The sequence below is a fragment of the Monocercomonoides exilis genome, assembly GCF_001643675.1.
Source record: "Monocercomonoides exilis strain PA203 chromosome Unknown scaffold23-1346700, whole genome shotgun sequence".
Classification (NCBI taxonomy): domain Eukaryota; phylum Preaxostyla; order Oxymonadida; family Polymastigidae; genus Monocercomonoides; species Monocercomonoides exilis.
In genome coordinates this window covers 304,263-320,520 of record NW_027150568.1, presented here as the reverse complement: position 1 = coordinate 320,520, position 16,258 = coordinate 304,263, and the positions used below count along the sequence as shown (strand labels likewise).

Below are 16,258 nucleotides of genomic sequence, written 5' to 3'. Positions count from 1 at the left end.
GCTGGGGTCCAGAGTGGGGTGACAAGGGATTTTTCAGGATTAGAGCAGGGAAAAATGAGTGTTCTATTGAAGACTATGTTGTGTTCTTTGCGCCTGTCGATCCATCTGATTATTTGAGCGGCTCATTTCACATCACTCCACCTCGCGTAACTTTTCTGTCTTTTCTCATTCTTTTTGTGCTGAGCTTGCTACGTTGAGCAGTTGATTACTGTCTATTATACCATTTGCAATGCATTGGCGATAACCATTGCCTTTATAAGCTGTTTAACAGAGAATTACTAGAATTGGTTTAATTTATTGTCATTTTTCTTTGATTCATTTCAAATGCATTTCAATTCCAACTTCTTTTCTGCAATTGCTGATTATTTTTTTTTTTTAAGTTTTTTTGTTTGAGATTTTTCAACAATAAGTAGAGTAACGAACAAATGAAAAACATTTATTCAATTATGTTATCACTTTGTTATATTCGACATACAACAGTTAAACAACTAAAAGAAAAATGAAATGCAAATCATAAAATAAAATTCTCCATCTTATAAACACTTTAATTTAACAGAAAATTTCTTTTTCCTCCTTTTTTTTTTAAATCAACTTTAAAATTCGTTCTCTCTATAAATCAGCATGAGACTGTTTCGCGCTGTTGAGCCTTGCAAAGAAAGACGAAGACATTTCTGGTGTTGTCTTCTTCTGCAATGCCACTCCTCTGCTTCTTGGCAGTTCAATACTACGAGTAGACTCCTTCATCCGCCTTCTGTCAGCTGCCGTCGTCAGCTTCGTTCCAGTCTCGTCCAACTTCATCATTTGGATTTGTGAAAACCGTTTGATTTTTTCTTCTTTCGCTTTTCTCTTCTCCTCCAATCGCTGCCGCTCTGTCTTTGCAACATCTTTCACTGGTGGAGCAGATGATGGCCTGATATCACTTTCCTCTTGTTTTCTTCTTCCACTAAAGGATTTCCTCTGCTGTGCTCTGCTGAATCGAGAAGACCATAAATCACTCTGCCTTCTTCCAGACACCGATGCACCAGGAATGTGTGTAAGCCCTGATAGCGATTCTCCTGCTCTCTTTCTGCTTTGTGCGCGGCTTCGACTTGAGGCTTTTCTTTCTCTTCCTTCTCTTGCCCTTCCATGGTGTTGTGAGCTGCTTCGTCTGCGAAGTGATGATGACGAAGAGTAATGCGAAGGTGAATATGAAGAAGAGAAAGAGGAGTCAGAAATTGAGCAATCTGAATGTGAGCTCGGAGACGAGTGGTGAAAAGACATCGATGCTGATGAAGATGTTGAGAAATACGAAGATTCTGAAGGAGATCGACGATGATGCAAACGTTTACCATCAATATTTCTTTTTGGAGTGCGGTGATGGTGGTGGTGGTTGTGATGATGATGTTTTGACTTATGAGTAGAATGGCTCGATCGACGATGATGACGATGGCGGTTGTGACGGTGACTGCGACGAATGTGGTGGCCATCTTTGCGATTGTGCTTGTGTGCTGAATGCTGCTCTTCTTCGTGTTCTTCATGTGATAATGGAGTTGGATAATGAAACGCAGGAGGAGTCATAATGTCTGAAAGATGCATTGATGCTGACATCCTTTTGTGATCTGTTGCAGCAGTCCCAATTTTCGTCTCCGGAGCAGGCGTTTCTGTGGCTGAAGTGGCTGTTGAAGTTGAGCTGAGGAAGTATGACTGGCCAAACGGAGAATGAAATGAGTGTGCTCGTGATTGTGAGTGAGGTGTTGGATGAGAAGAAGAAGAAGAAGAAGAAGAATGTGAATGCATATTTGAATCGGGGCTGTTGACAGACTTGACCACTTTCTCGTGATCTGTCAGATCATTCGCAAATGAAGAAGACAAAGAAATTGGAGACTGAGGCTTCCGTTTCTGTTCCTCTTTTGGTCCCTTTGAAGCGGAATGGAAAGAAGCAGTCTGAGTTGATGGAGCAGAACGCTTTGAAGGTGGAGACAACAAAGTGATGTGAAGAGAATGATGCTGAGGAGAGGGGATGGAAAACGATGTTTTGCTCAAGGACTGATTTATGGCACGCTGACGGGGCGAAGGCAAAGGATCGCGAGCTTTGCTTTGTATTTCAGGCTCGTCAATTCGTTCTGCAGGCGGATGTGCAACGCAGATAACTTCTCTTTGCGGATACACACGCTTTTGAGAGTAGTTCAACATGGATGATGGCTCGACTTCAGTGTCATCTTCACGTTCATCTCCTGAAATACGTTGTACACCATGCTTTTTACCTCGATCATTGGTTCCAATTTCATTTGATTTGGAACGATTGTTAAGTTCTTTGAGATCAGTTGAAGAAAATAGTGAAGACATGGATGATTGAGAACTTTCATCTTCATCCAATATGTGGTGCTCTGAATTTGGATCTTTTCCGTAGAGAGAAAGATTACAAACTTCATTGTCTCTTTCAGGCGAATGAAAAACAGTGATGCGTTTTGAATGCGGAGGAGTTGATGGAGTTGAGAGACGCTTTTTTCGTTTTAGCGGAGGAGATGGTGAATGTGTTTTTGGAAGAGAAGGTTGAGAAGGGGAACGATAACGCGTTAATGGATTCATTGTTGAATCTTCAACATTTTTACTCGAAGATTTTTGCTTAGTATTACCATTTTTATGGGACAAAGAAGATTTTTGAGGTATTGCATTCTCTTGGCTAGACTTTGTCTCACTTTCGAGAGTTGAAGTCATCAAAAATCGCACTGGAGAAGGAGGAGACGCAGGTTCACTTCTTCCTCTCATTTTATATGCGCTAAAGTTCAAAAAATCAAATTATTTTCAATATTTCAATTTTTTGAAAAATAAACCGTTTTCTTGTTACATAATCTGGATAAGAATAATAACTCTTTGGAAGTAATTGCGAAGCATTTTTTATTGTTTTTCTTGTCATTGGATTACGTGATACTCTGTTAATAAGTAAAATAAAAAATTTAAAGGAATAGATTTTGACAAACGGAGATTTTGTTGTAATCTCATAAATTTGCTCCTTTTGATTTGGATCAGGAAAAAAGGTAACTCTTTTTGTTCGTGCAAAGCTCATCTCTTTTCCCGAACAAAAGAAAAATTTAAACTTTTATTTGAAAAAGTATTGATCCACACCTTAATATATTTATGAATTCTTCTCCTTTTTTGAAAATACTCCTTTTATTCGTGAACAATAAGCATATTTTAATTCTTTCAAATACATGAACATTATTCCGGCAATCTGCATTTTTTTTATGTATCTTGATTTTGGAACAATTTTTGGTGTTGTTTTTTGCCACCATCTGGGATTTTCTGTTGCTGGAATCGTCAACATGCTTATTTACATCATTCCTTTTATCCTCATGAATGTATCTTTTTTTATGACATTATGCATGGATCCTGGCTATATTCCACTTGGCTGGCACATCTCAGAACTCAATATGATGAATCTTCCTCCTCAACGAATATGTGTAAAATGCAAATGTGTCAAAGTTCATAGATCGCATCATTGCTCAAAATGTAATCGTTGCGTTCTCCGCATGGATCATCATTGTCCTTGGTTTGGAAAATGCATTGGACTTCGTACTCACAAATCTTTTTGGCTTTTCCTTGTCTATACCTTTTTGATTGGATGCTTAACACTAATATATGATTTTTATTGGATTATTTCTTATGCTCAAACTCTTAATTTAACTATTCTTCCTCATTTTGAACGTTCAGTTGCGATTACTGAAATTGCATTTGTTACCTTTTCAATATTTTATTCGATATTTTTCGTATTTATAACGGTGGGGATGATACCAGAACATTTTGAGAAGTTCGTGTACAACAAAACAACGATTGAAGGACTGTCTCCTGAACGATATCTGGATCCTGTTTTATCAAAAAATGGAACTGAAAAGCACTTATATGATCTTGGAAGCGTAATGAAAAATCTAAAATCATTTCTTGGTAGCAGCGTTTGGAAATGGTTTTTACCAATTCCAATTGATTTACCCAAAGACCCTTTTTATTGGATTAAACAATATGGAAATATTCCATTTTCAGTAAACGAATTTGCAGAAATCAAGACATTTACTTCCAATAACGGCAACAATATTGATGATTCATTAAATATTTCGAATGATAGCGATCAAGATTTATTATTACAGCACCCTTAAGAAATATTATTGTTTGATCTCGACATGCAAATATTTATCTATTGAGCTTTCAACTACAGTTGTTGTATATTATTTGTAGTTCGGAGAGAATTTTCTAGCCATAAATTCATGACACCTGCATTTATTGCATTTCTTATTACATCCTTGTTTCGTATATCGTTGAGTCAGCTTGCGTGCGACTCTTTTGATCTATCATTGTACAGAAGCGGTGCTGTTGTTTCATGTCATTTATCTCTACCATCAACATATAATAATGAAAAAGTTGCATATGTACAACTTCCTTTCCGCCCAAGTGATGAATCATCTTTATTCTTTGATGCTCCAAATGATAAAGAATTTGCTTTGCTTGATTACCAAATACGTCATTCTGAATATAGTAATAGAATATTTGATACAAACACATTAAATTCCCTCATTGGACAAGACGTTGTTATTCATGAAAAGCACGGTTTATAACTTCTCTAAATTAATGATTTATTTTCAAATCTTATCATTTAACTTAAAACTTAAACTGTTTTTTAAAAAACTACTTTACGTGCTTATCGATTTTCATTTACGTGATTCCCAAATCTTTATCAGGGCACAAAATCAAAGGTCGGGTATGCATTGATAGACACCAAAACGTACGTATACACACGCCCGATGAAGAATCTGTGCTTCTCTTGGAAAGACCAACTTCTATTCTCGTTCAGTCTCAAAGGAAGACAAATCGTCAGGTTCCATGCTCAGCAGAGTATATTGCAAATATCACATATAGTTGCCAAAAACAGCAAGATATTGTAAGTGAAATCATCAATCAGAAAATAGAAAATAAAAGGCCAGTGAAAGACGAGAAAAGGAAGATATTTGGAAAAGAGCTTCCACAAATGAAGGAGAAAGAGAAGAAGAAAGACGTTGATGAGGAACAAGAAGAAGAAAAGTCAGAAAAATCAGAAAAAACAGAAAAGATAAATAATGAAAAATGCCATGTGACACTCCACTACACCATCAATGGAATGGAATGGCAGCCGAAATATCGTCTTCTTCTGGACGAGTCGCTGAACAAGGCGTCACTTGAGATGTTCTCAGTGGCTGTGACTGAAGTGGATGATGCACGATGTGCTCATCGCAACAGAACAATACAGCCAAGTATGAGGAGGAGGAGGAGGAGGAGGAGGAGGAGGAGGAGGAGGAGGAGGAGGAGGAGGAGTGAAGATAAAGGAATAAAGAGTGAAAAGATAAAAAGACAGTTGAAAAAGAAATGTTTTTTTAAAGATGCGTGTTTTATATTGTCATTTAATTATTCTCTTTCTTGTTCAAGTGCATTTTCCATCCTTTTTTTTAATAATTTTCACTGATAATTTTCTTTTCTTTTCTTTTTCTATCTTTGTCATTTGTGCTGTTTCACAGAAACACTCCGCTTCATGACAGGCGAGTCTGGTCTCGACACCCCAGGCCACCACATCTCACACCGCCTCTACCGCACAGCTTCAGTACCTTCCCCGAGGCAGAAGGCGATGTATTTTTCAAACGATGCGATGGCTGAGCCTGAAGCAGCATCCTTCGACAGCGCCACAGGCGAAGGTGGAGGAGCCAGCATTGATGCATCGCTTGAGGGAGATCGAGTGAGCTTTGCTCCTCTGTCTGGCAGCAGCACACACACACTCCCACTCAGCGGCACGTCCCTTTTCACTGTGATGGCCCAGCTGCCGAAGAAGGCGCGGCATCCGTCAGCGGTTGAGAGGGTGCTCAGGTTCACAGCTTCAGAACATCATTCGGGTGTTTCTGAGTCAGACGAGAACGTGGCACACCCGGCGTTGATACTTCGAATAAGTGTGCTAATTTTTAATAATGAAGAAATAATTTTTTATGTACTAATTGCTTTCTTTCTCTGTGTTTTTTTTTTTTTTTTTTTTTTAATTATTCCTAACTCTTTGTTTGATAATGATGTGGAATTGTATTCAAACAGAGAACACAATAGCCAATGCACTTGGATTGGTGCCTCTGCCATCAGGAAGAGTGGAAGTCTACCGCGACTCGGTTTCCTCATCTTCTTCCGAAGCAAATGGGAGTGAAAAGCAGCAAAAGGAGGCAACATCAACATTCCGCATAGTCAAAACACAGAATTCTGGTGCAAAAGACAGCGATCCACTCATTCTGTATGAGAAAGCAGAACCAGAAGACACACATGACTCAGTGCAGAGTGAAGACGAGCTTGCCGATCAGCCCAATCCATCTCTTCTGCTCACCACGTCGCTCGAAAGGGATGTTGTGGTGAATCGTTCGTTTGAAGTGTCGCTTGGCCCGTCTGCGCTGCTGGCAGCATGCAAATGGACAGAGTCACGCACACCATTCAACAGCAACAACACAGCTGAAGGTGATGTGATTATCCAGTGCACACAGTTTGTGAATGAACAGATTGGCTTTGTGCCATCGCTCGAAATAGAAGACACCCTGCCGTTTTGGGGAGAGGCGCTGGAGTTTAAGCCGTCTGCGAAGCCGGTGATTGAGAAGCAAGGCAGGTCATTTAAATGGATCATTCCATTCAACAAGGAAGAGGAAGTGTCGACAGCTATACTTACTTATCACTATAAATTCAAGAGATAATTTTTTAAAAGTGGAGACGGAAATGGTTCGGATTATTGACAATGTGAATGTTAGAAATTTCTTTAGAATTTATCTAAATCTAATTTTCTCTTCGGCTTGTTGCGATTTATATAAGGCTTATTATAATTTTTTATTTTATTTTTTCAAAGAAAAGTTTTTTAAACTTTTCCAAATTCTTTAAATGTAGAAAATTAAACATGAAAACAAACTTTCAGGTTTATTCATTTTTAAGATAGAGAGATGCGAAATGAAAAGCAGACAAAGATGTTGAATGGCTGTGAAAATATTCTAATATTTCTACAAAGACTAATGAGTTATTGTTAAATGTTAAATGTTTGAAGTCAAAGTACTTGTAATTTTCATTATTTTGATATTCATTCTCAAACTTATTCACCCGGTGATATGAAGCATTTTCAACACAAACGAGTTTAGAAAACATTCTGCAATTTGTCGGGGAAAAGAATTCCTTTCATTTTTGGAAGAAGGTTTTCATAGGCAATCTTCAGTCGAGCTTCCAGTGTATTATTAAGTCTGATTCGTCCATCGTGGCATGTTAAAATCACACCTCCCGCACTACAATATTGAAAATGTATTTATTCAAAGGGGAAAAAATGAATGTTTAAAAGTGAACACACCAGAACTGACTGCTTTTTGATTGATCTGGCCCTGAGGGCAGTGATTCGCTTTCATCAACAATTACGTGAAATTCCATTTTCTTTGGAGCGATTGATTCTTCCGCTTTTTTAATTGCTTCTGGAATTGATTCTTTAACAAGTGCGATATCTTCTTTGCGGCACTTAAAAATAAAAGATTTTTATATCCACTTAATATAAAACTTCAAGCTGAAGACTTCAAACCAAAATTGAAACATGTGCTTCAAGAAGTTCAGTGAGTCCCTGTGAAATGAGATTCACAAGAAGACGCTTGTATTTGTCGGTGTTTTTGGATTGTTCTGCAGAACTAAGTTTAGCCTTTTCCAACAATGATTCGAGCATTTCGTTTCGTTGTTTTTGAATATCGAGCAAAATCGTATTTGTTCGATTTGAAATTTCACTAAATATACAAAAATTACTGTTAAAATATTTAGTCATTTGAAAGTGACAAACATTCTCCTCTTAACAGAGATCTGGGACTGTTTACGTGCATATTCTTTCCTGATTCTTTCTTTTTCTGATTCAAGTAATGAATTCTTTTCTGTGTAATAATCTTCCTCTGCATTGGCAGTAATTTCCTCTGCTTTCTCATTAGCTTCTTGGATAATGAAGCTTTTCATCTGGTCAATAGATTTCTGAACTTTTGGATCCATTTTTCTCGAGCTATTCTTAATGGGTGAGAAACGAAAAGTTTTTCAAAAATGGAAAATTTTATCAATATTATGAATAATGAATTATGAACTTTTATTCTCCGAATATCTTTTCTCATGACCATAACTTTGGCAATGGAATCTGAAAAAGCTCCTCCAAACGAAACAAAAGATGCTTCGGAGGATATTGAACCTTTGCTGAAATATAACTTTATTCCTTTAGATTTTATTACGAGACAGCAGGCAAAGGCAACTGCAATTGCATTAAATCCTCGTTTCTCTGTTATTGGGACGTCTGATGGCTACATCTATTGGATAAATCGTCAAAACGTCATCGCAAAGCAAGCAAAAGTGAGTTCTGGACAGATTAATGATATTTCTATTTCTGATGATTTGTTTGTTGCAGTTGCAACTCATGATGGACAAGTTGTTGTTCTTCATCATGCTGAAGAAGCAGCAGTTGCCAAGTATCAGCTTCCTCGACCAATGCTTGCAGTTGCATTGCATCCACAATTTAATTCAAAAAAAGGATTGATAGCTGGTGGTACTGAAGAAAAACTTCTTTTATTCACAAAAGGCTTATTGAAAAAGAAACCAAAAGAAATAGCTGCAATGGAAGGAGAAATCTTAGTAATAAAATGGAATGGAAGATATGTTGCATGGGCAAATTCTGTTGGAGTTCGAATTTATGATTCAGAAAAACAATGCATAATTGCTAAATTGGGATTGTTTTTACCTCAGCAAAAGATGTTAACAAAAATCTATCCGTTTACTTTATCTTGGCACGGAGCGAACATGGTGCTCATTGCATGCGCAAATAGGATAGTCTTCTACCGCATTTTCGAAACGCCAGACGAGAAAGGGAGACTGGCTGCAGTGAGCCATCAAATAGACCAGCTGGACTTTATTGTGTGTGGTGCTGTCCCATTTGTGAACAATACAATTGCTGTTCTGTGTTCGTACGAGCCAGAATCACCCCAGACTCCGTTTGACCCCGCGGAGCTGCGTCTGATCCAGATGGATGAGCTGACTGCCGGAAAAGTGACACTCGACACACTCTTGGCAGCGGAAAAGGTATGTGACCAGTTAGTTATGGAAGGGTGTGAGCAATGGGGTGCACGTGATTATCATCTGGGTGTGACAAGTGTGGAAGACGCGCAGAACAACCGGACACTGCGGCTGACTGTGCTGACGCCGACGACACGGCTGGATGCGCTGAGGATCAATGCAGATGATCACATACAGTGGCTGATGGAGAAAGGGAAGTTTGCACAGGCACTGGATGAAGCAATGGGGATGCTGGCGAAGCAGCCAGGGCTGCTGAAGAGTGTGACGATAGAGGAGATAGTGACGCGGTCGATGGAGCATGCGATTGAGCACAAGAGATGGAGACAGGCAATTGAGCTGGCGACAACACACACACACAGTGGCATCATAAAACAGAATGTTCCGCTGTATCAGTCGCTTGTGAGGCATTTGATTGCGGCAGAGCAGCTGGAGGCACTTGGGGAAATCCCACTGCACAACCCTACACTTGAAAGGGAGGTGTATGCAGCTGTTTTGGGATATTTCCTGACGCATTCGCCGAGGAGGTTGGAGAGAGAAGTGAAGAGAATACCCAAAGAGCTGTTTGATGCAAAGGAGGTGCTGCAGAAGATAGGGGCAGCGGAGCAGCTGAGGGACGGGGTGGAGGCGCTGGTGGTCAGAAGCATCAAGGCGCTGGCGGAGTGCAATAGAAACAGAGAGAAGGAAAAGAAGGAGATGAGGCTGAGTAATAATGGTGTGAAATTGCTTTGATTTCTTTTTTTAATCCATTTGCTGTTAATAAAATGGACTTTTTTTAAAATTTTTCTTTCGTTTATGTCTTTTTTATATGTTGTTTTATTGTCAACTCATTTGCATTTTAGACGCAATTCAATCATCTTCCCAGTCACTTCAATATTCTTCTTATTCTCTTACGCATTCCACTTCATCCTCCAACAACACTTCTTCTTCTTCTTCTTCCTCTTCTTCTTCTTCTTCTTCCTCCTCCTCTTCTTCCTTCCTCTCTCTTCTTCTCTCTCTCCGTTCTCCTTCCTTCAGTTCTGACAGTCAGCACATGATCCTTGGGCGCTGCTTAACCTGTGTGGGTGAGCGACTGATTGAAAAGAAAGCAGAAATCGAAGAAGAATTGAAGCAGATCAGAAGGATGTTGGCTGTTAGATTGGAGGAGATACAGCAGCTGGACGATGGAGAAGGAGAAGGAGAAGGAGAAGGAGGAGAGGGGGGAGAAGAGAAGGGGGAGAAGAAAGAGAAGGAAGAAGAAGAAGAAGAAGAAGAAGGGGCAGAAAGAGGAAATGGAGAAGATAAACAGAAAACTGCTGATGATGAAGCATCTGCTCAGACAACATCAATTATGCCTTCTTTTTCGCCTTTGGAAGAATCATCATCATCTTCTTCTTCCTCTTCTTCTTCCTCCTCTTCTCTTTCTTCAATCTCACGCTCATCAACAACATCATCCACATCAGCAACCACACAACAACTACATTCTTCTTCTTCTCCCTCTTCTTCTCTTTCTTCTTCTTCTTCCGTTCCCAAACGTTCTCCTCTTTTGTTCTGCGGCGATTTGAGCGAGGAAGAATTCCAGTTCATTCGAGACGAAATCGCAAAAGGTGCTTTTAATGGCATTCCATACACTTCATCATCTTCCTCCTCCTCCTCCTCTTCTTCTTCTTCTTTCTCTTCATCTTCATCTTCCTCTTCCTCTTCCTCCTCCTCCTCCTCCTCTTCTTCTTCTTCCTTCCAACAAGACTCTTTCCGTCTTCCTTTGTCTTTCCTCAAGTCATATTCATCGTATGCCATCAAAGACAAACACCATCCTCTTTTATCTTCTTTCCCTTCTTCTTCTCTTGTCGCTGCTTTCATTCAGAATTCATCTAACTTTTCTTCTTCTTCTTCTTCTGCTGCTGCTTCTGCTTCAAATATGTTCAGAACTAATTCTTCTCCTTTCACTTCATCTTATTCCTCCTCCTCCTCTTCTTCTTCTTCCTCCTCCTCTTCCTCTTCTTCTCCTTCAGGTTCATTTGAATACTCTTATTCAAGTACCTCTGTTGAAAATGCCAGTGGGAATTTAATAGCTTCTTCAAGTGAAGGAAGAACAGGCAGTTTTAACAATGGAAGCACATTTCACAGCAACAATGGAGAAGAAAAGGAAAATAAAGAAAGAGAAGAAGGACACAATGTGAATGTAAATGCTAATATTGATTTTAATGAAGGAAGAGGAGAAGAGGAGGAGGAAGAAGAAGATAATGATGACGATGATGAAGACGATGATGTTGAAATAGAAGACAGCATGCAAGCAGCAATGTATGCCTCGTATTATGACTGTGCAATGGCTGAGCTGATGCGGAGGGAGTATCAGGCAAGACAGCAAATCCTGTCTCTTTTGTGTGCAGAGGCAGAAGCAGTGAGGTTACAGCTACTGCAATGCAACGAGGCCATCGCAGCGTTTAGGCATCTGGTGGCGCTGTGTGTGGGGCTGCCGGAGGGAGAGGAGGAGAGGAAGGAGGAGGAGGAGAAGGTGAGGAAGGAGTTGGAGAGGAGAGGGAAGGAGAGAGAGGAAGAGAAGGAGAAGGAGAAGGAGAAAGAGAAGAAGGAGAAGGAAAAGAAGGATGCTTCGACTGTTGATGGAGAAGCAGAAGAAGTTCCTTCTGTTTTGAAGGAGGAAAAAGAAGAGGAAGAAAAGAAAGATACAAATAATACTGAATTAACTAAAGACTCTTCAATTTCCACATCATCATCCTCCCCTTCCTCTTCTCCCTCTACTCCCTCTTCTTCTTCCTCCTCTTCCTCTCTTCAATCGCTCAGCACCTTCTCCTCTCTTGTCGATGCCATTGAGCACTTTCTTTCTTCTCCTTCAGTCTTCGTGCAGCTGCTTGCCTGCCTCTTCCACACCGTCCTCTCTTTCCTCTCTTCCACCACCAACACCCGCCTTTACCTCCACTCCTCCCTCGCCCAGTTCAAAGAAGTCTTCCTCATCCGCCTGGAGAGAGGCGACAAGGGAATATTCCGCTTTGCCAAGGGGCATTTAGATCAGCTGGTGCCTGTCATTCTGCAGAAGAAGAATCTGAATCAGCTTTGGGAGCTGTCTGAAAGACGCACGCTGGAGCTGCTTGTGGACTCGTCAGTGACCACATTTCATCTGCAGAGGAAGTCGAGTGTTGCTAATTCTTCTTCTTCTGCTTCTGCTTCTTCTCAATCTGCGTCTGCATCATCTGAAGGCAATTCATCTCCAAATACATTATCACTTGATCCTTCATCATCATCATCTTCTTCTTCTTCTTCCTCTTCCTCCTCCTCCTCCTCCCTCCCCATCTTCACCACCACCGTCGCCTTTGAGGTGTCAGACGTGTTCAATGCCCTGATGCCCTCTCACCCGCACCGCGCCATCCGCTTCCTCCATCGTGTCCTCCTCTCTGACTCCCAGCGCTGCAAAAGCCTGAGCGACCAGATGATCGCCTTGTATGCTGACTACCTCCCGTCTGCGTTGCTCCCCTTTCTGCAGATGTCTTCCTCGTTCAATGTGAGTAGAGCATTGAAGCTATGCGAAGAGAGAAGATTCTACGTGGGTTTTGCCCATCTGCAGCTGCGGCTGAAGATGCTAACACGCGCAATAGACACTCTTGTGCTGTGGCTGAGGGACATCCGCCAGGCAGCGCAGTTGTGCGACGACGGGAGAGGAGAGAGTGTGGGGGCAAACCACCTCATCGTGCTGGGGCTGGACACGTCGCTTCTGCCTCGCCTGGCGCGTATGGGGTGCAAGCATACGCTCGCCACAGACATCATCACAGAGCTTGGGACAGCCATTGACCCGCAGCTGTTTGTGAAGAAGATCCCTCCGCGGAGGGTGATTGTGGGGCTGAAGCCAGCCATCCTCCGCATTCTGAATGAGACGCGGCTGCACAGGTCGGTCCTGCAGGCGTCGGCAGCAGCGACACAGCTGGACAACATCAGTGCGATGAAGGCACTGGTGAGGGGGAAGAGGAGGGCGGTGAGGGTGAGAGAAGGGAATGTGTGTGGAGTGTGTGGGGAAAGGATAACAAGAGAGGACGCGTCGGTGGAGGTTGGGTGTGTGAATGGATGGCTGGAACAGATTGGTGCTTTTGGATCTTCTTCTGCTTCTGATTCTTCTTCTACCTCTGCTTCTTCTTCTTCTGTTCAAACTCCTATCAATTCTGCTTCTTCTTCTTCTTCTGATTCTCCTTCTTTCACATCATCTTCTTCTTCTCCTTCCTCTTCTTCTTCTTCTTCTTCTTCTTCTTCTTCTCTCTTTCCTTCGCCATCCTCTTCGCCTTCTTCCCCTCAGGACAAGCTCATCATCTTCTTGTGTGGCCATGGCTGTCACGAGTCGTGTTTTGTGCAGAAGATGGAAGAGAGGAGCCTGTATGGAATGGACGATGTGGAAGATTATCAATCTTCATTGGATAAATCAAAGAAGAATGCAAAAGTAGTGCAGATGCCTCGGGTGTGCTTGAAGTGCAGGAGATGAAGATGAAGACGAAGATGATAAAGATAACTAAAAAATGACAAAAAAGATGATGATGAATAAAATGACAATGAATCCAAAGACATAATACAAATACCCTTTGTCATTCGTACAACAATGGAGCTCTCTTTATTCTGCATTGCATGTTCTGATTTTTTTTTAAATTTTCTAAGCGTTTTTATACTTTTGCAGTTTTTTTCTGTTTGTGTGTCAATCAGCAATCCTTCCTGCTTTCTTCCTTCTCTTTTATTTTTTATTTCATAATTCTTGAGAAAGTGCATTGTGGCATTGGAACTGTTTTTTTTTAAACAATTTTTTAAAATCTTTTGTTTTTCTTTGCTTTCCTTTTTGATTTCTTTTCCTTTTTATTTTAATTTTGGACGAGAGTATCACTTCCAAATTCCTTTATGTGAAATGTAATGAAATGAAAAACAATCCTTTTAAAAAAAAATTTATCAGAAAAACACAAAAAAAATTTTTTTTGAGGCAAATTTGAAGAGAAGAGAAGAGAGGAGAGGAGAGAGGAAAGGAGAATAAAAATAGAATGGAACAGAACTAACTCGCATGACGCTTTGCTGTCTTTCCTTCACAGCAGGTGCAAAAAGGGGTTTTTTGACTGAAGTGGAAGAGTAGATTTGGCTGTTGAGTGCAGATGGAGTCCGCCCAACGTGCCTCCTCGCTGGCTTGTCTGTGATGTGATGCTCTGTTGAAGTTGTTGTTGCTGCTTCTGTGAAGATGTCTGGGTGTTGGACTTTTGAGAATGAGAAGAGGAAGAGGATAATGATGAGGAGGGGGAAGAAGAAGAAGAAGAAAGGGCGGTAGCAGAAGAAGAAGAAGAAGCAGAACGCGGGGACAATCCAATCTGATCGAGTACGCTGCGTCTGTGTGACATGACCTGTGTGTCTGGAAGAGGCAGCTGCTCAGCCAGAGAAGGGTTGCGAAGGATGGTGGCGAGCGAAGGAAAAGATGGCGGAAGCGACGAGATGGACGACGGAAGCACAGACGTCACGCGCCGGGAGAGCGGAGGAGAGGCAGAAGAGAAGGCGAAGGGGGGAGAGGGATAAGGTGCTGTGCCCTTTGCGGCTGGAAGAGCAGCAAGTGAAGGCGCAGAAAATGAAGGGACAGACAAGCGCGGAGCAGCCTGCCCTGCATCTGCCTGTGACTTCTTAGCTTTCTCTCTTTCTCTTTCTCTTTCTCTTTCTCTCTCCCTCTCTCTTTCTCTTTCTCTCTCCTGCTCCTCCCTCCACTTCTCCAGGTCGTCATAAGGCTTCAGGATCTGGAAGGAGCACACGAGGCTCTCGTCCACATTCATCATGGCGCCGCTGTTTCTGATCTCGCCACAGTAATTGGGGGCTGAGAAGATCGTCACCAGCCGCCGCTTCCCAAAGAACTCATAGCCGTCCACGACGACTTGGTGCGCCCGCACAAACAGGTCGAAGTCGAAGCGCGTGAGGAAGTTCTCCAGCACTTCCTCGCTGAACAGCTTTGACACACCTCGATCAGACGGCACCCACGGAACAAGCTCAGGTTTCTCTCTTTCTTTCTCTTTCTCTTTCTTCTGTTGAGTTTTCGTGCGTCCAGTGGATTTCCCGTCCTTCTTTGATTGTTTCGAGTCGGATGACTCGAAAGGCGATGGATAAACTGTATCGTCGCTGTCGAAGTCCATTCCATCCAAGCTGCCACTGTCGAAAAAGGAAAGCTTGTCTTTGCTGCTCTTCGTCCGCTTCTGCAGCGATTCGTATGTCATCTCGGGATTTGGATCCGCCCAGACAAGATCGCATAGAAGCCCGGAATCAGGAATATCCGTCGGACGAGCTATTCTCGTGATCTAAGATTATTGGTGTATAAAAAAATAGAAATTTCATTGAAAAAAAATAATTTCGAAAATTTTCAAAAAAACGAAATGTACCTGTGATAGTGAAGTGAGATGAGGCGAAAGCCCACCATGAGTGCAGAATATTTTGTCATTTATTATCTTCACAAATTTATGAATTATAAATCAAAAAAACCAAGAAATCTTATGTAAAAAAAATTTTTCATACAGCGCATAAAGGAAGGCAATTAAAACAATCAGCAAATAACATCCAAAGGGCAGTGCAGTATCTTGTTGTACATTCATTGTAAAAGCCATATAACCTATTTATGACTGCACATTCATGATTCCCACGTAAAAGGAAAATGCTCTCTGGATATTTCACTTTGAACGCAAATAACAAGCAGATAACCTCTATTGAATGAGATCCACGGTCAACATAATCTGTATAACATTTCAAAGATTTAGTATAATCGTTTTAATAAATGATTTACTATACCCCCAAGAAAAAGATAATTAGAAACAGGAGGAAAGCCTCCGTATTCAAAAAGTCGAAGCAGATCTTCATATTGCCCATGGATATCACCACAAATTTTTAGAGGTGCAACGAGTTCAAGAAGGATGTCTTGAGAAAGTATTATCTTTTTTGCCAAGCAAATAAGACCTTAGAGACAAAATACGAAAGAAAAAAAAATACATATAATAAAACTACGATAATATTGTTTTTTAAAAAATAATTACCCTTGATGTCAGATTCAGGAAGATCAACATGAGGCATTGGATGTTTTCCCATGACGGATAAAAGTTTTTCAATAATTACATCCACGTTAATGCTCGAAGGAACATCAAGTAGATATTCTGTAGGTACTCCAATAGGCATCTGAGTCGAGGCAGCCATTTGG

The 16,258-nt window shown here is 41.1% G+C and overlaps 5 protein-coding genes across 5 annotated transcripts; 2 read left to right on the top strand and 3 right to left on the bottom strand.

The window, feature by feature from the left end:
• Positions 1–435: 435 nt before the first annotated feature.
• Positions 436–3,046, bottom strand: MONOS_800 (uncharacterized protein; the record flags this gene model as incomplete). The annotated part of the gene is made up of 3 exons (XM_067878371.1): positions 436–2,758; positions 2,814–2,912; positions 2,961–3,046. 3 exons carry the CDS (start codon positions 3,044–3,046, stop codon positions 610–612), a joined length of 2,334 nt encoding a protein of 777 aa, XP_067727133.1. The 3' UTR covers positions 436–609.
• A 1,108-nt stretch (positions 3,047–4,154) lies between these two features.
• On the top strand, positions 4,155–6,929 carry MONOS_801 (uncharacterized protein). Its single transcript, XM_067878382.1, has 4 exons — positions 4,155–4,578; positions 4,710–5,258; positions 5,520–5,942; positions 6,079–6,929. Exons 1-4 carry the CDS (start codon positions 4,239–4,241, stop codon positions 6,714–6,716), a joined length of 1,950 nt encoding a protein of 649 aa, XP_067727132.1. The 5' UTR covers positions 4,155–4,238; the 3' UTR covers positions 6,717–6,929.
• MONOS_802 (putative V-type proton ATPase subunit E) lies at positions 6,922–8,040 on the bottom strand. The gene is made up of 4 exons (XM_067878393.1): positions 7,823–8,040; positions 7,574–7,769; positions 7,352–7,512; positions 6,922–7,289 (listed from the first exon to the last, which is right to left on the bottom strand). The coding sequence occupies exons 1-4, from the start codon at positions 8,020–8,022 to the stop codon at positions 7,145–7,147; spliced, it is 702 nt and encodes a 233-aa protein (XP_067727131.1). The 5' UTR covers positions 8,023–8,040; the 3' UTR covers positions 6,922–7,144.
• A 96-nt stretch (positions 8,041–8,136) lies between these two features.
• Positions 8,137–13,998, top strand: MONOS_803 (Homotypic fusion and vacuole protein sorting (HOPS) complex component Vps41A; the record flags this gene model as incomplete). The annotated part of the gene is made up of 2 exons (XM_067878404.1): positions 8,137–9,799; positions 9,927–13,998. The coding sequence occupies 2 exons, from the start codon at positions 8,137–8,139 to the stop codon at positions 13,544–13,546; spliced, it is 5,283 nt and encodes a 1,760-aa protein (XP_067727130.1). The 3' UTR covers positions 13,547–13,998.
• Positions 13,916–16,254, bottom strand: MONOS_804 (putative Serine/threonine-protein phosphatase PP1-gamma catalytic subunit; the record flags this gene model as incomplete). The annotated part of the gene is made up of 5 exons (XM_067878415.1): positions 13,916–15,371; positions 15,453–15,518; positions 15,586–15,800; positions 15,856–16,020; positions 16,098–16,254. 5 exons carry the CDS (start codon positions 16,252–16,254, stop codon positions 14,130–14,132), a joined length of 1,845 nt encoding a protein of 614 aa, XP_067727129.1. The 3' UTR covers positions 13,916–14,129.
• Between the last annotated feature and the right edge of the window lie 4 nt (positions 16,255–16,258).